Source organism: Rhincodon typus, chromosome 1 (assembly GCF_021869965.1).
Source record: "Rhincodon typus isolate 14 chromosome 1, sRhiTyp1.1, whole genome shotgun sequence".
Lineage (NCBI taxonomy): Eukaryota > Metazoa > Chordata > Chondrichthyes > Orectolobiformes > Rhincodontidae > Rhincodon > Rhincodon typus.
In genome coordinates this window covers 136,534,099-136,556,902 of record NC_063332.1, presented here as the reverse complement: position 1 = coordinate 136,556,902, position 22,804 = coordinate 136,534,099, and the positions used below count along the sequence as shown (strand labels likewise).

At 41.7% G+C, this 22,804-nt stretch overlaps 1 protein-coding gene across 1 annotated transcript in view; it reads left to right on the top strand.

The window, feature by feature from the left end:
• Positions 1–22,804, top strand: part of fstl5 (follistatin-like 5) — a 495,975-nt gene that overhangs the window by 235,573 nt on the left and 237,598 nt on the right. Inside the window, exon 5 of the mRNA XM_048607644.1 lies at positions 13,360–13,556. Within this exon, the coding sequence (XP_048463601.1) occupies positions 13,360–13,556 (197 nt within the window). The remainder of the gene's footprint in view (positions 1–13,359; positions 13,557–22,804) is intronic.

The window sequence follows — 22,804 nt, the reverse complement described above, 5'->3', positions numbered from 1 at the left end:
GATTCCAGAATTGCACACACAACATTAGCTATCATTTAACCCATGTTTTTTTTACAGTTCCAGCATAATCCGCTTGCTCCTTGCTTTTAAACTCTATCCCTTGACTAATAAAGGCAAGTATTCCATATTCCTTCTTAACCACCTTATCTATCTGTTCTGCTATTTAAGAGACATGGGCATGCACACCGAGATTCCTCTGACCCTTGGCTTTTTCCAGGGTTCTACTATTCATTATCTTTCCTTGTTTGTCCTGCCCAGGCTACTTACCTCACACTTATCTGGATTTATTTCCATTTGCCACTGACCAGCTTGTCTACGTCCTCCTGTCATCTAAGACTATGCTCCATATTAACCACCGTATCATTAATTTTTATGAACTTATTGATCAGCCCTCCTATATTCAAATCTAAAACATTTGTATATACAACAAACAGGAAGGGTTCCAACACTGATCCTTGTGAGACTCCACCAGACACAGGCTTCCAGTCAGAAAAAAAAACAACCCTTGACTATCACCCTCCGTTTACAGCCACTCAACCAGTTCTGGATCCAATTTTCATAGAATTCCTACAGTGTGGAAACAAGCCATTCGGCCCAACAAGTGAACACTGCCCCTCCAAAAAGCACCCACCCAGACCCATTCCCCCTACCCTTTTGCTGTAACCCTGCATTTCCATGCCGAATCCACCTAACTTTCACACGCCTGGACACTAAAGGCAATTTAGCATGGTCTGGATATGGTCGTCTACTGTCATCTCACCAACTAACCCATCTTCATTTCCCAAAACTAAATCTTTTCTTGTGGGTCTTGTCAAGTATGGTTTTTAAAAAAGAATCCTGGATACAGTGCATAAATCTTTCACCCTCAATGCCCCTTATACCGTTTAATACCCAGTTGATACTGGGATAGTTAAAATACAGGCAGATATTTATCTACATATATGTTCTTCTGTTTCCCTCTCACTATTTCAGGAACTGTATACTCCTAGTTGGGTGACTCCCTCTTTTGTATTCCTAATTATAAAGCCTCATTTATCAACCCATTTAGTGCATTATGCCATCTCACAACTGTAATTGATTCTTTAACCCCCCTCCCTTTTTGTCACCCAATCTATCCCATCTGAAAACTCTGTATCCAGGTATGTAGAGCTGCAATGGTGCCCCTCATTTGACCAGGTTTCTATTATAGCAATGACAGCATACTGGCATGTGTCTATCTGTGCCCTTAGTTCATCTGCCTTGTTTGTAATACTCACCGCTCTTGACCGTGCTAGTGAGCACCACATGCTTCCTCTCCAGGGACATCACGAAAGAGGGACAGACAGTCCGAAACAACGAGCCCCTTTTCGACCCGCTGCCTGAACCCATTGATGTCCATCTTGGCCAGGCCCAGGAGCAAAGCCACGAGAAGGCTCATAGACTTGTGTGCCTCTCCCCACACGGGGTGCCCATAGGTCAGGAGTGTGGGGTTGAATGCAACCATAATTTTAAGAGCAGCCCATTCAAAAAAATTGAAAAGAAGCTGCAGACGAACTTATTCAACATATAAGTGGAAGACCATCTCCTCCAGGCCACAGAACATATGGATGTAGACTGGCACGCAGTAAACTTGCTCAGGTGCTAGTTGCAAGGGACTGCCACGTGCAGCACTCTCCACCACAGATCCCCGAAGTAAGAGAGGAGTCCCCATCGTAGAGCGCCTCCATTGGGGATCTCTGCCGCTGAAGGGCAAAACGTTATGCCAAGGCCTGTCCAGGAAGCGGGTGAAGACACGGCAGTGGAAAGTGTGCAGCATTAACCCATATAAATAACACCTCCGTGCCGTTCAAAAGGGCACTGGAAGGGTATCCTTGAGATGGCTTAGATTGTGGGGCACCACGTCACAGGGGAAAGTCCACAGTGCAGGGCCAAACTTTAAGTTTACAACTTCACTTAACACTTCTTAAATTTGCTCATATGTTGCATAGAGATATACCAGTGCTACCGAGGAGGGATGGCACTGGCCAGTCCCAGTCTGATCAGTCTTGCATGGTTCTGCCACTTCGTCTCATTCGAAGGGCACACCTCTCGACATATAGGTTGGTATCTGGAGTTTATGCCACCAAAATTCTGAACTTCATTGATATTTATATGATGGTTAGCCATGCTAAATATCATGTCATTCAATCTATCTGTTCATAAAAACCAAAAGAACTTCGGATGCAGTAAATCAGGAACAAAAACAGAAAAATCAGAGTTACCGTTTCAGGTCCGGTTCTGACGAAGGGTCACCGGGCTCAAAACATTAACTTTGATTTTTCTTTACAGATACTGCCAAACCTGCTGAGTTTTTCCAGCAACTTCTGTCTGTTCGTAATTGGCTGAATTTTGCTGCAGCGATCTGGCATTGACGAGCTCGCTGACCTCCATCCATTACTTATTTTTACTGTAGATACGTGAATCAAGCCAAGCTCTTCCTTCTTTGTCTCCTGCCTGTATCAACAATCCTGTGTCAGCAGTCTTTGTGGGTTTTTTTTTGCCCCTTCCTCATGTCAGCATTTCTCAGAGGCCCCTTTTCTCTGATCCTGTTGACTCGTTGCTAGACCACGTGGCAGGTCCAGCATAACCCCCCTCATGATACTAAATTTAATCTATTAAGTTTAGGATCATATAAATTCACAGTATAAAAGTGAAAAAGAAAATATTTTTAAAAAGCATTTATGCATCCTGCATTACAATTCTATGCAGCTGACTTACATCTGTAATTATTCTTTGCAATTTAGTAAGTAAAACAACATTGGGTTAAAGTTAATACAATCATCAGATAACAAGTATTACAATAGGCAATATTGCATTGTCAGCTTATGCATTCATCATCATTCTGATAAGCAAAACATCATAAACCCTCTCCTATAGTTGCCTTCTGGTATTTAAGGTCAGTAGTTACCCCTTTCCATTTTTCAACTTTTCATTTTAACGAACAGAATAAGATCCTCACTTCAATAAGTACAACAATTTGCAGAATAAACAATCATGATAGAACTGCTTCCACACTATATGGAATATAAATATAAATAAAATGAGTCATAATTCTGATCCATGGGTAGACCTGAGTGTTCAGTCACCAATTCCAGATTTTACTCCAAGAACTCAAAGCCTGCAAGTCTCTATCTGCCTCTTCCACGTGAATTTTAGTCTTTTTCTCATGTATGGTCCATTTATGGATTATTTCCCTTGCAAAGGTTTGGGACTAGATTTGTAGCTCGGGTTGTGGGTGTTGTGGTTGGTTGGCTCGCCAAGCTGGTTTGTTGTTCCGCAGACGTTTCGTTACCCTGCTAGGTAACATCATCAGTGCAGCCTCCGATGAAGCACAGGTGTGTTTTTCAACTCTGGAGTCCGTTGAGCTGGATTGGCTCACTTCTGGTTTTCCTTCGTAGTGGAGTGTATATGGGGTCGAGTTCTATGTGTTTATTGATGGCTTTCTTCATGGAGTACCAGGCTTCTAGGAATTCCCGTGCCTGTCTCTGCTTAGCTTAGGAAGTTGGTGTTGTCCCAGTCGAATTGGTGGTTCTCATTATCCATGTGGATAGAGATGAGTGAGCATTGGTCGTGTCTTTTTGTAGCCAGTTGGTGTTCGTGTAGCCTTGTTGTTAGTTTCCTTCCTATTTGTCCAATGTAGTGTTTCTCACAGTCTCTGCAGGGAATCTCATAGATGACATTGGTCCTGTCCATAGCAAGGAGTGGGTCTTTGGTTCGGGTGAGCAGTTGTCTTGTGTTGATGTGGGTTTGTGTGCCACTATGATGCCCAGTGTCGTAGGAGTCTTGTGGTTAGTTCCGATGTGTTCCTGATGTAGGGTACTGTGATGAGTGTTTCGGGGCGTGTAGTATCTTCCTGATATTGTTCGTGTAGGCATCTTCTGACCCAATTTTTTGGATATCCATTATCTTTGAAAACCTGGAAGAGGTATTCTTCTTCCTCTCGGCGTAGTTCTGTGTTGCTGCAGTGTGTTGTTGCCCATTTAAATAGTGTTCGCACGCAGCTTTGTTTGTGTGTGTTGGGATGGTTACTGTTGAAGTTCAGTATCTAGTCAGTGTGTGTGGCTTTTCTGTGTACTTTCGTTTGGAGCTTCCCATTTGTCTTGCGCTCTACCATGACATCCAGGAATGGGAGCTGGTTGTTCTTCTCCTCCTCTCTGGTGAATTTTATTCCATGAGGTGGTTGTTTATTAGTTTGTGTGTCTCCTCTAATTTGGTCCGTTTAATGATGACAAAGGTGTCATCCACGTAGCGTATCCATAGTTTTGGTTGGATTAGCAGAAGGGCCGTCCTTTCCAGTCTTTGCATTGCTGTCTCAGAGATAGGTCCGGAGATAGGTGATCCCATGGGTGTCCCGTTGATATGTTTGTATGTTTGGCCGTTGGAAGTGAAGTGGATGGTGAGGCATATGTCCAGTAATTTCAGCATGTTGTCTGTGGAGATGGTTTTACTGGGGTCTTGTTCTTGTTCCAGTAGAGCTGTCATTGTTTCCTTTGCTAGTGGTATGTCTATTGACATGAATAGGGCAGTGACATAAAACGATATCATGAGCTCCTCATCATCTATCCTTATGTCTTTATGGAGTTGAGGAATTCTTGGGCTGAGTGGATTGAGTGGGGTGACTTGTTGACTAGGTGCCTGAGTCTCCTTTGTAGTTCCTTGTGATGGCGTGCCTGGTAGGGAGACTATGGGTCTAAGGGGTACTTCCAGTTTGTGTACTTTCAGGAGGCCGTGGAATCGGTGTGTGTTGGTTCCTTCGGTCATTCTTAAGAAGTCTGCTTTGTTGATCTGAGATAGTAGGAACTGCAGATGCTGGAGAATCCGAGACAACAAGGTGCAGGGCTGGATGAACACAGCAGGCCAAGCAGCATCATCAAGCCTCTCTGCTCTCTTGCTTTGTTGATCTGTCCGGTTTGTTTCAGTCTTTTTAGCCTGTAGAGGATTTTGTTGCCTAGTTGTGGTATCGGGTCAGTCTGTACTGGCCGGTATGTGTTTTCATTGGCAAGCAGTGCCTGTGCCTTGGATGTGTAGTCCCTTTTATTTGGTACTACTGTCATGCGCCCTTTGTATGTGGGTAGTATTGTGATGTTCTTGTCCTCCTTCAGTCCTTCCAGGGCTTGCCTTTCCAATGTGTTGAGGGTGTTGAGTTCGCTCTTTCTGGTCAGTGTCGGGATTACTGCTTGTCTGATCGTTTGTTGTGTTTCTTTATTGATGTTGTTAGTCCTCAGTGTGGCTTCCAGCGTGGCTAGGAATTCCGTCTTGTTGTCGTCCCTCTAGTTATAGTTCAGTCTTTTCCATGTCTGTCAGTTTCCTGTCAGAGAGGTTTCTTATCCAGGTGTCTGTTCTGTTGTTGTCGTTTTGGTGGGTAAGTGTGGCGAGCTTGTCCTGAAGGTCTGTCTTTTCTTGGCCCTCGTGGTCTGTTGGCTGATGTTGATGTCTTGTTCCATGTCCATTGTCCAGTCCTGATTGGTAGTTTCCAGGAATAAAGTTTTTTGGCGCGTAATTTCTCTGTTGTATCTGTGGAGCCGGTTGTGTGCGTCGTTTATCATTACTTTCTTGTGGCCATTTTGTTCTGCTGTTTTGCGGGCTTGTGGGTTGTTGATGGGTGGTTTGTATCTCACACTGCGTGGTAATACCTGGTTGCTGAGGCATCCATGTAGGAAGTAGAGTTGTTTGCAGGTTGCATTCTCTCGTTTGGCATAGTTTTCCCATTTTCATGCCAATTTGAGCGCGTTACACCCGTAGGTCTCTAAGGTTTTGGAGTAGATTTGTAGCTCGGGTTGTGGGTGTTGTGGTTGGTTGGCTTGCCGAGGTGGTTTGTTGTTCCGTAGACGTTTCATTACCCTGTTGGGTAACATCATCAGTTCAGCCTCCGATGAAGCACCGGTGTGTTTTCCCGCCTGGTTTTTAAACTCTGGAGTCCATTGAGCTGGATTGCCTCACTTCCGGTTTTCCTTCGTAGTGGAGTGTATATGGAGTCGAGTTCTATGTGTTTATTGATGGCTTTCTTCATGGAGTACCAGGCTTCTGGGAACTTTCCCTTGCCTCTGAAATGATGTCTGCCTGGTCTGCAGTGAAATGATGAATGGGAGGAAGTTCTGTCCTACAAGTCGCCTTAAATCCCCTGGGTAAATTTGAGTGGACACATGAGATTATGTTTGGCTTTTCATTGGATTCTAGGTTGGACAAAACTTGGTGACTAATGGTTAAGGCAGAAGAGATATTACTAATGACTACATTCTGTCTATATAGGGTACACCAAGTCTGTCCCTTTTGCTATTCAGAGGCTGCCGTGGCAACATAATAGGCCTCTCCTACTAAGGCGTATTTAAGGAAAGTTTGGTTATTACCGGCAAGATAGATAATGAGCAGTTCTCAAAGAAGGCAAATCCACAATGAGCTAGCTCTTCTTTAATTATTTCTTCTGGACATATCCAGTGGTTTCCCCCTTGATGGCATTGGGACAAATCTACCCCCCTTTTTGATCTCTGTCTCACTATAGCATAGGTTGGTGGGTTACTTATTAATATAAAAGTTCCTTCATGGTATTTGCCCACATTATGAACTCGCATTAGGGGATGTGTTAGGTTGTCTCTACGTTCAGGTATATGCAGCACCACACCAATGTAAATACGACCTTTATTATTGTCACAGGTACCCAGAACCTGATTACTGAGGGTGAGGCGTCTGAGGTGACATAAAGGCATTTTCTCCCCCAGCCCATGCTCTCAGTTGTTCATTATCTGATATCCTATGATTTTGTAGTTGCAGCATGTTTACCCTGATCGTAGATAAAAGCCAGCTGATATAAGTTGAGCAGAATGCTGCCTTATTATTGTGTGACTCATCCTGAGCTATCTTATTAATAATCTCATTGGTAATACCTTGGAGAGGCCTCAGCAATTTTGTGGTGCTCAGGACTACTTGTGCTGCCTGTTGGCCTATTCTTCTTGCTTTCTCCTGGTCATGGTATTCTTGTCCCAATATTATCCTCATCTTCTTCTGGAGAGAATTTATCTGGTCTTCTACTTCTGCTATGTCAAGGGTATTAACAATAGCTACTCCTGATGCATAGCCTGCACCCGCTTAATTCTATCAAACCTCTTTTCTTCCTTTTCTGTTCGGATGTAAAGTCACTATGGCTAAGTTACCTTTGGAGCAAGTGATTAAAGAGCTGTCAGGTCTTGTTATCGTACCAGGAGTATATTTGTATGTCTGTTCGGTTAAAAACCACCTGTTCGTGTCTATATCCCAGTATCAGAGTAACTATCTCTTCTGGTTTTTTCTAAACTAGACAATCTCTCTCTATCTCCCTGAGATTTGCTACATTGTGGCTATGGGGTGATTCCAGGGGTTGTGATGGTGGTAGTTGATGGGCACATCTCTGTACAATGTACCAGCCCACAACATCTTCATCATAGAATCCCTACAGTGTGGAAACGGGCCCTTCGGCCCAACAAGTCCATACTGCCCCTCAGAGCATCCCACCCAGACCCATCCCCCTTTAACCCGCCTAATCTACACATCCCTGAACATTACAGGCAATTTAGCATAGCCAATCAACCAAGCTTGCGCATCTTTGGACTGTGGGAGAAAACCGGAGCACCCAGAGGAAACCCACACAGACACAGGGAAAATGAGCAAACTCCACACAAACAGTCGCCCGAGGGTGGAATTGAACCCTGGTCACTGGCACTGTGAGGCAGCAGTGCTGCCCACATCTTTCAAATTGTTCCTACCTTTCCAGTATACGTTAGGGTTTGTAGTGAGTTTGGATTTGCGCTCTATTCTAGCCCACTCAACTGTTCCAAGAAGGGTGTAGGTAACTCATTACAAAGTTCCTCAAGTCAAAGGCTCACTCTTGTTTCAGACCATGTAAAAAGTATTTGCTGTATCTTCCCTAGCAAACCTTGCGCAGTAAAGAAGGAGTTGGTTCCTTTCCTATGGACTGATAACCAGACTGCCATCATGCGAATGTTACCATGACATTTGTTCATGTACTTAAAGTTTTATGACTGCAATCAACCGCTGCCATCCCCTCCCCATAATATTTGTTCACAAACTGCCTAAAATGAGATCCAACTGTTACATTTATTACAATTCCAAAGAAGGCGACGATAATGATCATCCATCCTCTCGTGATGATGATTCTTCCTACAAAGCAAATGTAATTTCTGCTCTTATTTACAGTTCTCATATTAATTCTGTGATACCTTTAATCTCTCTAATGCCCCTTGTAAATCATCTCCCCAAATATCAGAGGTTAGTTGGCCTTCCAACCATATCCATTTTGCCTTTTTTTTAGCTTTCCCTTCTTTTTGTCTAGGCGAAGTTCCCTTCTTCCTAGTTTCTGATCTAGGGACCCCACCTATCATTTGGATTAGCATACCCCCTGCAGCCTCCACAATATATTGTGGTAGCTGCTGCAGTTGTTGAGGTGGCAGTGGTTTGGGTTCAGATTCCAAGGCATCAATCATAAGATGGTGGGAGTGATCTGCTTGTTTTTCTCCCATTAATTTTAACTGATTAACATCATACCATCCCGTTTTTCTGGGTGCAGTGAGGTGGCTTTATCTTTTACCTTATTAGGACCTGCAAATCGAGGACTCAGAAAGGAGGTATGTTGTTTTACTTGAATGAGTACTTTGTCTCCTACATTATGTTCAGTTGAGTTAGTTTTAGCATCAAAGTAAGCTTTACTTTTGTTGTTTCTTTGTTCCCATTTGACTTGCGGCCATATAATTTGCCTCTTTGACGGTTTTGATTAATTATCGCACCCATTTCTCTGATACAATTCCATCAACCTCAGGTTCTGTTACATCAAGCCCCAACAACTCTACCATCCCTCTCATATCTCTTCCAGACATCAATTTGTATGGGGTGTAACCTGTCGAGGATGATACTGTGCTTCACACAGTACATATAGTACATTAGTACATATGGCAACATAGTTTGCTACGTGGTTTTGTGTTGCTTGCCAATTTTTCCCATCATGGTTCTCAATGTTTTATTCATTGGTTCTACTATCCCACTGGACTGAGATTGATAAGGAATCTCAGGTTTATTCCCAACTGGGTCAAAACATTTTGCATTACTTGGATGGTGAAATTGGTTTCCTTGTTGGACTCTATGCTGCATAGTAATCCCCACCAAGTAAATACTTGTTCCAACAGCACTTTGGCAGTTGCTTTGACAGTGTTGGCTCAGGTTGGGAACACATCGCACTGCTTGGTAAATGTATCCACTATAATCAATATGTATTTGTAGCCACTTGAGGTGGAAGGTAGAGGCCCCATAAAATCAATCTGCAGATTTGTTCATGGCCCCTTGACGGGTCTAGTCCCTTTTAATGCATTTTAATCAGGATTATATAGGGCACATATTAGACCATTTTTCACATAATGTTCCACACCTCTATCATTTTTGGCCTTCAACATACCTCCTTTTTTTTGAGGGTGTCGCCCATTCCTTGCTGGTATTATGTATGTGGTCCAAAACATCCCCACTTGTTTCCTTATTTCTTTAGCATCAATGATTCTCTCCTCTCACTGAGGAGAAATATTCATTAAAAATCTCCCCCATCTCTTGTGGCTCCACACATGGGTGGCCATGCTGATCATTAAGGGAACCTATTCTTTTCCTAGCCACCCATTTACTCTTAATAAAGCTATGGAACCTCTTGGGATTATCTTTAATCTTACCTGCCAGATCCATCTCATATCCTCTTTTTGCTCTTCTGATTTCCTTTTTAAGTATTCTCCTACACTTTTTATAGTTATCTAGGGATTCACTTGAGCCTGATAGCTTAAACCCAATGTATGCCTTCTTCTTTTTCCTGACCAGAGCCTCAATATCCCTTATCAGCCAGGGATCTCTAAACCTGCCAACTTTTCCCTTCACCCTAACAGGGAATTACTGTCTCTTGACTCTTGATATCACACTTTTAAAATCTTCCCCTTTGCTAGTCATTCCTTTTTCCTTCAAACAGACTCACCTAATCGACTGCTGCTAGATCCTGCCTATTGGCCCCAAAATTGGCCTGGCTCAAGTTTAGCACGTTATCCTGTGGACCTGTCCTATCTTTCTCCATAACTATGTTAAAACTAAGAGATTTATGGTCACTAGACCCAAAGTGCTCACCAACTGACACATCAGTCACTTGCCCAACCTTGTTCCCTAATCCAGTGTTGCACCCTCCCGAGTAGGGCCATTTACATGGTGACATACGAAACTTTCTTGGGCACATTTGACAAATACCACCCCATCTGGGCCTTTAACACACTGGGCGGCCAGTCAATACAGGGGAAATTAAAATTGCCAACCAATACAATACATACGTATTACCAGAGACGAGGTGTTTGCAGCCTTAGATCACATTAAGGGGGATAAATCCCCTGGGCCTGATGAAGTCCATCCTCTGACATTGTGGGAGGCTTGGGAAGAAATTGCAGAAGCCCTTGTAGAGACTTTTGCTTCATCTATAGCCACTAGTGAAGTTCTGGAAGAACATTAGCCACCCTCCAGTCTGGTAGAAAAGACAAGCCAGGGAACTATAGGTCAGTGAGCCTGACATCAGTGGGAGGTAAGTTATTGGAGGGCATACTGAGGGACAGGATCAACCAACATTTGGTTAGTCAAGTTCTGATTAGGGTGCGGGAAGTCATGTCTGACAAACCTTTTAGAATTTTTCAAAAAGGTAACCAAAAGGATAGATGAGAGTAGGGCAGTGGACAAAAACAAAGTTGCTGGAAAAGCTCAGCAGGTCTGGCAGCATCTGTGAAGGGAAAAAACAGAGTAAATGTTTCGGGTCTGGTAACCCTTCCTGTGACCCTTTTGTTCCTGATTCACAGCATCCACGGTACTTTCGGTAAGGCAGTGGATGTTGTCGACATGGACTTTAGTAAGGCCTTTGACAAGGTCCCGCATGGCAGTCTAGTCATGAAGTTTAGGTTGCATGGGATCCAGGAAGAGCTAGCTAATTGGATTCAAAATTGACTCAATGGTAGGAAGCAGAGGGTGATGGTTGAAGGTTGTTTCTCAGACTGGGGGCCTTTGACTAGTGGTGTACCACAGGGGTCAGTCCCAGGACCTTTGTTATTTGTTATTTACATACGTGATCTGGACGTGAATGTAAAAGGCATGAGTAGTAATTTTGCAGATGATACAAAATTGGGAGGTATCGTTAATAGCAAGGAAGGCTATCAAAAATTACAGAGAGATCTCAATCAGATGGGGAAGTGGGCTGAGGATTGGCAAATGCAATTCAATACAGGTAAGTGTGAGGAGTTGCACTTTGGAAAGTCAATGGTAAAGTCCTGAGGAGTGTTGTGGAACAGAGGGACCTAGAAGTACAAGTACGTAGTTCGTTGAAAACAGCATCACAGGTGGACAGGGTGGTGAAGAAGGCATTTAGCATGCTGGCCCTCACAGGTCAAGGCATTGGGATGTTATGTTGCAGTTGTATAAGTCATTGGTGAGGCAGCACTTGGAGTATTGTGTACAGTTTTGGTCACCTTGTTATCGGAAAGACATAGCTAAACTGGAAAGTGTGCAAGAATATTTACGAGGATGTTGCCAGAACTAGTAGGCCTGAGTTATAGGGAGAAGTTAGCCAGGATAGGACTTTATTCATCGGAACGTAGGAGGATGAGGGATGACTGTATTGATGTGTATAAAATCATGAGGGGCATAGATAGGATGAATGCATATAGGCTTTTTCCCGGGAATGGGGAATTGAAAATTAGAGGGCATAGGTTTAAGGTGAGAGGGGAAAGATTTAAGAAGGACCTGAGGGGCAACTTCTTCATGCAGACAGTGTTGCGTATATGTAATGGGCTGCCAGAGAAAGTGGTTGAGGCAGGTAAAATAGCAACATTTAAAATACATTTGGATAGGTACACAGATGGGAAGGGTTTAGAGGGATATGGACCAAATGCAGGCAATTGGAACTAGCTGAGTGGGCACCTTGGTCAGCATGGATCAGTTTGGGTGGAAGAGCCGGTTTCCATTCTGTATTACTCTATGACTATGACGCACAAGTCATGGTACCAGTGAATCATTTGATTCCTTCCCCCCTCAAGTACCACAAACTTCCCTTCACACAGCACAATTCTATCCTCGACACTAATCCTATTTACCACTTCATATATCTCTGATTTTTCTTTGCCGATAAATTCCTTCAGTTCCTCATCCTTTCTTTGTTCTTCAACCAAATCTGTTACCTTTATGGGTTTTTCTTTATGTACATCCACTCTATCTATTGGGGGTTTCCATTCTGATTGATTAATAGCTTTGCATTGCCAAATCATCTGCCTTTTTGTTCCCTTCAGATGATAAGGTTTCCCCCGGAGACAGCAAGCGAACATACATATATGTTGAGCCCCTGACTGGTGCTGGGTAAGGCCAGCAATGGTGGGACAATTATCTTTAAGTGGTCAATAATTAGCCATTTATGTGCCATAGTCGGAGGTGGGACGGGTAGACTGCCCATGGAACCTTCCCAACAGACTTACTCAGGGTGGTGTTGGGAGGATGCCAGTTCTGCTTAATTAAAAGCCAGCCCACCCCACCAATCAAACCTGCTACTGGTGAGGGAACATAGTACTATCCACTATCCCATTGTGCTCCTACGAAGTACCAAGGAACATTGAATTACATTAAATATGTTTAACCATTTAGGATGTTGCTCTAGTCATTCACTGATTGTATACTTGCATAATGCACTACTTCCAATAAATTCACTTGTGACAAAAAACCATCTTGATCGGAAACATTAACTCTGTTTCTGTCCATACATTCTACCTGACCTGCTGAGTATTCCAGCCGTGTTTTGTTTTTACCTGCTTTTCCATCAAGTTCTTGTGGGCATTATTCTTCATAGAATCCCTATAGAGTGGAAACAGGCCCCTCAGCCCAACAAGTCCACACTGACCCTCAGAGGATCCCACCCAAATCCTTCCCCCTGTAAACCTACCTAACCTACACATCCCTGAACACTATGGGCAATTTAGCATGGCCAATCCATGTAGCCTGCACATCTTTGGACTGTGGGAGGAAACCCACGCAGACACAGGGAGAATGTGCAAACTCCACACAGACAGTCGCCTGAGCGTGGAATCAAACCCAGGTCCCTGGCACTGTGAGGCAGCAGTGCTAATCACTGTGCCACCGTGCCGTCCCGCCCCATCGATTAGGTGGTTAATGTAATAGTGTCACATACTAATCTTTTTTGTCATAAAAAATCACCTTGATTGTCAGCATAACCTCTAGCTGCATTTTTATTCTGATATTGTAGCAGTCTTTGGAAGTGAACATTTCCTAAACATCAGTGTTTTTTCCTTCTAGGGGACAAGTGTAAATTGACTGAATACAGCAAACTGAAAAACATGCTTCTAGATCTCCAGAACCAAAACTACATCCGACAAAGAAATAACAAAGAGAATGAAGACAAAATGTCTCTCAAAAAGGTGTTGGTGGATAACATGTTTGAATATTTTGATTCAAATGAGGATGGGTATGTTGACAGCAATGAATTGGCTCAGGTAGGTGGAGTGTCCAAGAGAATGAAATCAACAATCAATATTGAAAGAATTTATAAGTGTGCATTTAAAGACATATAGCAGACAATAGAAATCATTCTCAATTTAGATCTGTTATAAGTTTACTACTCCAAGAGAATTCAATCTGAATTACAAAGTAATAGTGAATCTCAGCAGTAAAATGTTACAATCTCCACCTCCAGCATGGTCCACAGTTAGCACAAGTTGACTTATACACTGGGCAAATGCCACTATTTTCCAGTCACATAGGAGTTGTTTTAAGGATGGCACTTAAAAAGAATTAGGCAACTCAGTTAGATATTTGCACCTCATTTATATATGCATTTTAATTGGATCTTTCTGTGTCTGTTTCAAGCTATTCTCCTTTCATTGTTAACAATCACTCACTATGAACTAGAATTCCAGTCTAAGGTTTATTTGGCAATAACTGGTTCAAATTCTGGCCTTCCTGCATTTCAAGCAACTTACCCACTCCCGATTCTTCAGTCAATAATTCAGGAACTATGAAAGTTCTTTGGATTAAATCCTGACAAGTCATCAATTGGCCTTATTCCATGTTAACTGTTGTTAGCAGTAGCATTTAGACTATTGCACCCCCATTCTTCCTGTTGCCATTCAGTGTCTGTGAGTGATGACACACCATTTATACTTGTAGGGGCTAATCACATTAGCATATAACTGCCATCTGTCATTTATTTTGGTCACTATAGAGTAAAAGTTTTATTTTGTTGCTGTACAATCCCCAAAAACCAGCTAGTAGTCAAAACTGGCTGTACTGGGGCAATACTTAAACCATTCTGAAGGTTTGTTAATAAGAAAGTAAGTGACAATTATTAAAAGATTAAGAGTCTGCTTTCATAGCTTTTGTCGTGTTGGCACAGATAATGCTGAGATTGTGTTGGTGTCACACAAAATGGGCTTGGATCTTTTGATGGCCAGACAGTCATATTTCAGTGGCAGTATGAGTTGTGCATGGACACCCTGCAAAGGAATTTCCTGCAAAGTTGAAGATTCCACTGTTCAATTCCTCTACATTGAACCGTCTGAAAGTCTCCATTTAAACTACAGGATTCAGATTGTTCTGATGAAATCAAGTAAATAATTACTGAGGAATGGTAGACTATGAAAAACAGTGTAACCCTTAACCCCATGCTTACCACACACACAAGACACGCATGCAGCACTCACACACAACAAATGTCCCTCTCTGCCCTACATTTACACCTCCCCAACCCTATCATGACACGCCTAGAATTTGACCTCAGTTTACCATCTCCTGCTTCCTCACCACAAAATTTCCACTATTGGAAAGTCTGGACAATGATGGAATATAATCTCCTTTGCTGAGCAGCACAGTGTGACAACAGTTCAAGTGTTTCTGGATTGAGATGCATTGGGTCCTAATTTAAGTTGTAGTCTTTTGTGAAGGCACGTAAGGGAAGAGTCCTCTGAGAACTAGAGGACATATGGAAGTAATCCAGATGATTAAGGCTGTCTGTCAAGATACCTCTTAAATGTTGCATCCACTTGCAACCTTCACCACCTCCTCTGGCAGCGCATTCCAGACATTTAGCACTTTCACTGTGAAAACATACTTCTTGCATCTCCTTTGAACTTATCCCCTTGTGCCTTAAACCTACGTCCCCTAGTAATTGACATTTCTTCCCCGGGAAAAAGATTCCAACCATCCATTCTATCCACTCCTCTCCTAATTTTGTAAACGTCTAACAGTTGCTCCTCATGTTTTGATGTTCAAGTGAAAACAAACCAATGTCCAATCTCTCCTCAAAGCTAATATCCTCCAACCAGAAAACATCCTGGTCAACTATTTTGGTACCTTTTCCAAAGCCTCAATATGCCTCTGGTAGTATGGTGACCAGAACTATATACAATTTACCAAATATGACTTGACTAAAGTTCTATACAGCTGCAATATGACTTGCCAATTTTCATACTCTATACCCCAACTAATGAAGGAAAACATGCCATATACCTTTTTGACCATCTTCTCCACTTGTGTAACCACTTTCAGGGAACTTTGGACATCTATGCCTAGATCCCTCTGTATGTTGATGCTACTTAGAGTTCTGCCATTTTCTGGATACTTCCCTCCTTATTAGATCTTCCAAAATGCATCACCTTGCAGTTGTCCAGATTAATCTCCATTTGCCATCTCTCTGCCCAAGTCTCCAGCCTATTTATATCTTGCTGTATCCTTTGACAAACCTCCTCACTATCCGCAGGTCCCCAGATCTTTGTGTCAGCAGCAAACTTACTACTCAGGCCAGTTACATTCTTCTCCAAATCATTTTTATATACTACAAATAACAAGGGCTCCAGCACTGATCCCTGCAGTACACCACTAGTCATATATCTCCTCAGAATAACACCTTCCACCATTACTCTCTGTCTTCTGTGACTAAGCCAATTCTGTCTCCATCTTACCAGCTCTCCACCGATCCCATTTGACTTTACCTTTTGTATCAGCTTGCCATGAGGGACCTTGTCAGAGGCTTTATTAAAGTCCTTATAAATAACATCTACTGCTCCGGTCTCATCAATTATCTTTGTCACTTCCTCAAAAAACTCAGTCAAGTTTGTGAGACATGACCTTCCTCGCACAAAACCATGCTACCTATCGCTAATAAGTCCACTTGTTTCAAAATATGAGTAACTCCTGTTCCTAAGAATCTTCTCCAATAATTTTCCTACAACTGATGTATACTACCCTTCTTAAACAAAAGAACAATGTTGGCTATTCTCCAGTCCTCTGGAACCTCTCCTGTGATTGAAGAGGATTCAAAGATTTCACACAAGGCCTGAACAATTTCCTCACCTGCCTCCCTGAACATTCTGGCATAGATCCTGTTATTTTCATTGCTTTCTCCAAACAGGAATTACAGACCAGGTAGGCTCAAGGAAACTGTGAACAGGAATACTTTAACTTTTGATACTTACACCTCCACAGCCAGTACTAGACTGAGCACCTGGCTGTATGCCGTGCGAATCACCTGATCAGCTCTCTTAAAGGGGCGGCACCCCAACATCAAATCATAACAGATCCCATCAGGTCCTGCTGTCTTGTCTACCTTAATGCTTTTCAAATGACCCAACACCACCACCTTTTTTATATTGACATGCCCTAGAATATCAATATACCCCTCTCAAGACCCACCATCCACCAGGAACTTCTCCTTTGTGAATACCAGTGCAAAGTATTCATTAAGGATTTCACTTATTTCCTCCATCTCCATGCATAAATTGCCCTGACCCTAGTTAACCTCTTGCTTATATAGTATAAAACATCTTGGGATTTTCCTTAATCTGAATATAATATTTGCTAAAGACATTTCATGGCCCCTTTTAGTCCTCGTAATTCCTTGTCTGAGTTCACTCCTGCTACCTTTGTTTTCTTAAAGGGCTCTGTCAGTCTTCAGTTTTCTACACCCAGTTGCCTGAACAAAGATACAACACACAATGTTTGCTTGGTTGTAAAGCACATTTCTACAACATTAAAAATGAATATCTTGTCTTGTTTACTATATCTGGCTACTGCATTAATTTTCACAGAATCAGAGAATTGTTATGATGCAGAAGGAGGCCATTTGGTCCATCATACCTGCACTAGTTCTATTCCCTCATGCCTTTTCTCCATATCCCTGCACATCATTTTGTTCTAAATTATCATTCAATGCCCTCTAGAATGCTTCAATTGAACCTACTTCCATTATATTTCCAGACAATGCATTCCATATTATAACTACTCCGTGTGAAGAAGCTTTTTCTCACCGTTATTATGTTTGCACATCAGTTTAAACAATACAAATCTTGTTCTTTTTCCTTTTCGAGTGGGAACAGCTTCTCCCTCTCTATTCTATCCAGCCTGTTTATGATTTTGAAAACCTCTATCAAATCTCCTTTTAGCCTCCTTCTGTCCGAAGAGAACATTCCCTACTTCTTCAACCTAACCTCATAACTGAAATTTCTTATTCCTGGAACCATTCTTGTAAATTGCTTCTGTGCTCTCTCTAATCTTTCTTATAATTTGACACTCATATTTGCACATGATTCTCCAGCTGAGGTCTAACAAAAATGTTTATGTAACTTCAGCATCATCTTCTGCTCTAAGCCATAGAGTTATCATAGAATCCCTACAGTGTAGAAACAGGCCATTCAACCCAACAAGTCCACACTGAAGAGCATCCCACCCAGATTTACCCCCCCTGCCCTATCCATGCAGTTCCCATGGCCAATCCACCTAAACTGCACATCTTTGGACTCTGGGAGGTAACCGGAGCACCCAGAGGAAACCCATACAGACACAGGGAGAATGTTCAAACTCCACAAAGACAGTCGCCCCACGCTGGATTTGAACCCAGGTTCTTGGTGCTGTGTGGCAGCAGTGCTAACCACTGAGCCACCATGCTGCCCCTTATTAATAAAGCCAAGAACACTGTATGCTTTGTAAACTGCTCTTCTCCAGTCCTGCCATCTTTACTGATCTAAGTATATATACATGCAAGTCCCTCTGCTCCTGTACCCCTTTTAGAGTTGTGCTCCCTACTTTATATTGTCTTTAAATGCTCTCCTACTAAAGTGCATCACCTCACACTTCTCCACATCGAATCTCATCTGCCACCAATCCGCACTCTCCTCCAAATTTAAAATATATTTTTGGAGTTCCACACTGTCCTCACAGTTTACAATTCTTTCAAGTTTAGTGCCCCCTACACACCTAGATTCAGATCATTAATATATATCAGGTAAAGCAAGTGTCCCAGTACTAACCCCTGGGGACCTCCACTGTAAACCTTCTAGCTCAAAACTACCATTCATTATTATTCTTTCCTATTACTGTAATTTTTTTATCCACATTGCTACTAATTATAATCTCTTTTATAATTTGACTTACAAGTTTCCTCATAAGTCTGCTGTGTTGCCCAGTATCATATATGCTGACTCTTTGAAATCAACCTACCTTTTCCCATGTGATTACTAATTCTGTCCTGAATAATTGTGTTGATTTCATCTGGTCCCAATGCTTTGTCAACTTTAAGTGCCAATGATCGAGCCTGGGCCAGACGGCCTACTCCTGCTCCTAGTTCTTATGTTCTTATGATCTATCTAAAACTTCTCCCTTATTAATTTTGAACCCTTCTTGTGACAGACTTTCCCACTCTGTCATATTGGCTTGGATAGCATCTTCCTCTTTTGTAGAGACAGATGCAAAGTATTCATTTAACATCTCAGCTATCCCCCTGTCTCAATGTGTCAATCCCTGTTTTAGTCTCTGATCAGCCCTACTCCACTTCTAATTCTCTTACTGTTTATATTATTGATTTTTGACTAAGTGATAAAACCTCTTGGGTTGCCTGTCAGCAAGAGCTTTGATCTCATCTTCCACCCAACTGTTCTATTTCACAGTTAGAAGTTGGGCCTTTAGGTATTGGAGGTGAAGGGATAATTCAAAGATGCAAACTGGTTAAACCAGGAAAGAGAAATAAGAAACATAAGAGCAAATCATGCGAGCTTGTGATGATACTATTGCATTAATTGCTTTTTGTCCTTTATTTTATGAAGAAAGGTTGAGACCACATTATCGAGCTGTCTCTTCCAAGCCAATAAAGTAAACAACTTGTGAGGCTTTGAATTTTTTTTAAGTCGGAACAAGAGGAGCAGCATGAAGGGGTGAGATCAAAAATCCCACAGATCCAAGATTTTAGTTTAACTTTCAGCAGTTGCTGGAGTATTGAACCTGGATGTGGAAGCTGTTATTTCTCTCTCTGCTGCAGCTAAAAGCTTGGGTTCTTGTCCTGCTGCTAGAATTGCATGTCAGACAATCTATTTTACTGAATTTGCCTTTGCCAAGGGTGTGTTTATGGGATGTTACCACATTGGAACAGTTGCTGTTTAGTAATTAAATTCTCTTTAATCCTGTTGGTATTCCATAGAGTTATGTTATTCCAATTCTTCTTTCTTTTGTTTGTATTTTAACTATAGTGTAAAAATAAATTGTGCTTTGTTTCAAGCCCAATAGTTTGACCAATTGAGTTCCATCCGGAACACAACACCTCACATTTGATTTTAAAAATAAGAAAAAGTTGGGGTCTCAGCTATCTTCTTTAAATATTTTGAGGAGGTTTGGTCTGGTCAATAACAGACTGAGGGCCCTTGTCAGGATTAAAATCTCTAATTCTGGTTGTGTTTAGAGTATTGGACTTAGACAGCGAGTGGTGAGTGCCGCTGTTCTCTTTTCGGGTGTTGAATTCAGTTGGTTTAAATAGAGTGCACATGTGTAATAATGACTCTTTCAGAAGCTAAGAGTTTACTCGGTTTGGAAGAGGTCAATTGGGGCAGTTTACAGAGTTACGTAAGGCTCAGCTTTTGAAATTGCCAGACAAGCTGAAAGTGGGGTTGCCTTTGTCTGTATGAAAAGCAATAATTGCAGCAATAGTTCAACATTTATGATCACCAGAAATGCCATCAAAATCATTGTAAATGGCTACAATTCAATTGCAAATGAAACAGCTTGAATTGGAGGCCATAGAAAGGGAAAAAGAGAGGCGAAAGCAAAAGAAAGAGAGATAATTGCATCAGAACAAAGAGCAAAAGAGTTAAAACAGCTTGAATATGAAAAGGAAATTGAACTGTTTGAATTACAATTGAAAACAAAAGTAAAGCAGAAAGAGAGAATAGCTCGAGCAGAGGAAAAAGAAGAGGAAACAAAGGCCCAAGCAAAAGATAGGGAGAAAGATAGAATTTTTGAACTTAGGAGGTTGGAACTCAAAGTCGTTCATAAATGGCCGAAGTAGAGATGAAAGGCAGGAGTATTGATGAGGACAGTGATGGAGAGCAATCACATTGTAGCCAAAGGCTTGTTGGGGATCTGTTTATATATGCCCAAGTGCTGCCTAAGTTCGACGAGACGGTCATAGAAACCTCTGTCGTTTCACTTGAGAAAGTGGTTTAACAAATGAAATGGCCAGTGACCATGTGGGTATTGTTGATCCAAACAAAGTTGTTAGAGTAGAGTTAGTGAGGTATTTGCATCACTATCAGAGGAGGTATCTTGGGGGTGGGGGTTATGAGGATGTGAAAAAAGCCAATTTAAGTACCTAGGAACTAGTGCCAGAAACCCCTGGACAACAATTTAGGAATCTAAGGAGGGAACCTTATCAGACTTACATAGAGTTTGAAAGGTTCAAACAAAGTAACTTTGATAAGTGGATAAAAGCATTGAAAATAGATCAGACATATGATGCAGTTATAGAGACGATTATTTTGGAGGCGTTAATAAATTCACTTCCCGAAGTTGTGAGGACTCCTGTGGAAGAGTAGAGAGATAAGACTGCAAGACCAGCAGTGGAAATGGCAGATGATTATGAGTTGTCTCCTAAATCAAAGATTGGCTTCTGACATCCATTTCAATCCATGAGAGATAGAAATTGGGGTAAAGAGAAATACTCAGGTGGTAAGGAAAATGGTGGTCTTAAGGAAGGTAGTAAAGACAGTTTATCACAGGTTAAAAAGAAAACTCATGAGAGGAAAAGAAAAGTAAAAAAGCTCAGGTATTTTCTGTGTAATAAAGTAGGACACATGAAGTTGCAGTGTTGGTGATTTAAGAAACATACTGGGAAAACAGATGTGGTAAACATGATAAGTTAGTGGGGCTTATTAAAGCGGTAAAGGAGATCCCAGTGGAAGATAATGTGCAGCCTGGTCAGGGGTTAGTTAAGAAGAAAGTGCCAGATCTGTTTAAAGAATTTACTTGTGTGGGTAAGGTTTACTCATATATGCCAGGAGGAGCAGGTAAAGAAAGTAAAATTTTAAGAGATATGGGTGCAAGTCGATCTTTAATGGTGAAAAATATAATTCAGGAGTATTGCAGTGATGGACAGCAATCACATCATAGCCAAAGGTCTGGTGGGGATCTATTAAACTATGTCCAAGTGATGCCTAAGTTTGACGAGAAGGACATAGAAGTCTTTTTCATTTCATCCGAGAAAGTGGCAAAACAAATGAAATGGCTGGTGATCATGTGAGTATTGTTAATCCAAACAAAATTGGTGTGAACAATGTGCCAGGCTCATTTCAAAGGCTAACCAATGAAGTTATTTCATGATTACCCAATTGTGTGGTGTATATCAATAATCTGGTGATTTTTAGTCACACATGGAAGGAACATTTGGAGTATCTATTGGAATTGTTTGATCAACTTTGGAGGTGGCTTGATGATTAAACTGTCTAAGAGTGAGTTGCAAAGGCCCAGTTCATGTTCCTAGACAGTATTATTGGACATGGTCAAATGACCCCACAGGATGTGAAAACAAAGGCTATTGGGGAGTTTCCTATACCATTGACAAAGAGGGAAGTACTACGATTCCTGGGACCGAGTGGTTTTTATTGAAAGTTCGTACTGAATTTTAGCAGTGTGGTTGCTCCACCTGTTGAAGCAGTGCAGAAAATTTCAGTGGATGGAAGAGTGTCAGAAGGCATTTCATAACTTGAAAGCTGCGATAACCACTGCTCTAGTGTTAGCCACACCTAAATACACAAAGCCATTCAAGGTGGCTATCGATGCGTGATGTGGCTGTTGGTGTTGTACTCTTGCAAGGTGATGAGAAGGAGACCTTGAGTTTAGCGTTAACATTGCAAAATTTCAACATTTATGTTGCCAATAATGTGGCTAAGACAATTGTGTACACTGATCATAACCCCTTAAAGTTTCTCAAAAAATTTAAGGACAAAAATTTCAGACTATTTAGATGGAACTTTTTGTTGCAACCATTCAATTTGAAAATTATACACGTGGCATAATAAGAGAATGTAATTCCCAATGCGTTGTCATGACTTTGATGTGTGAAGATGGAGGCATTTGGTGGCATGAAGAAATAGACTGAAATAGACTGTAGTATTGAATGTTTCCATGCTTCAAGTCAATGTAATGTATATGTATTAAAATATACTAATAATGTAAGACTAAAAGTTGTTAAAAATGAAGACATCTTTTTATGTTGAAGGTTCTTTATTAAGGGGGGAGCTGTGACGATACTATGGCTCTAAGAGGTGTATTTTATCTTTATTTTTGGAAGAGATGTTGAGACAGAGTGTTCTTCTTCAAGCCAATAAAGTAAACAACTTGTGACGCTTTGGATAACAAGGTGTAGAGCTAGATGAACACAGCAGGCCAAGTAGCATCAGAGGAGCAGGAAGGCTGACGTTTCAGGCCT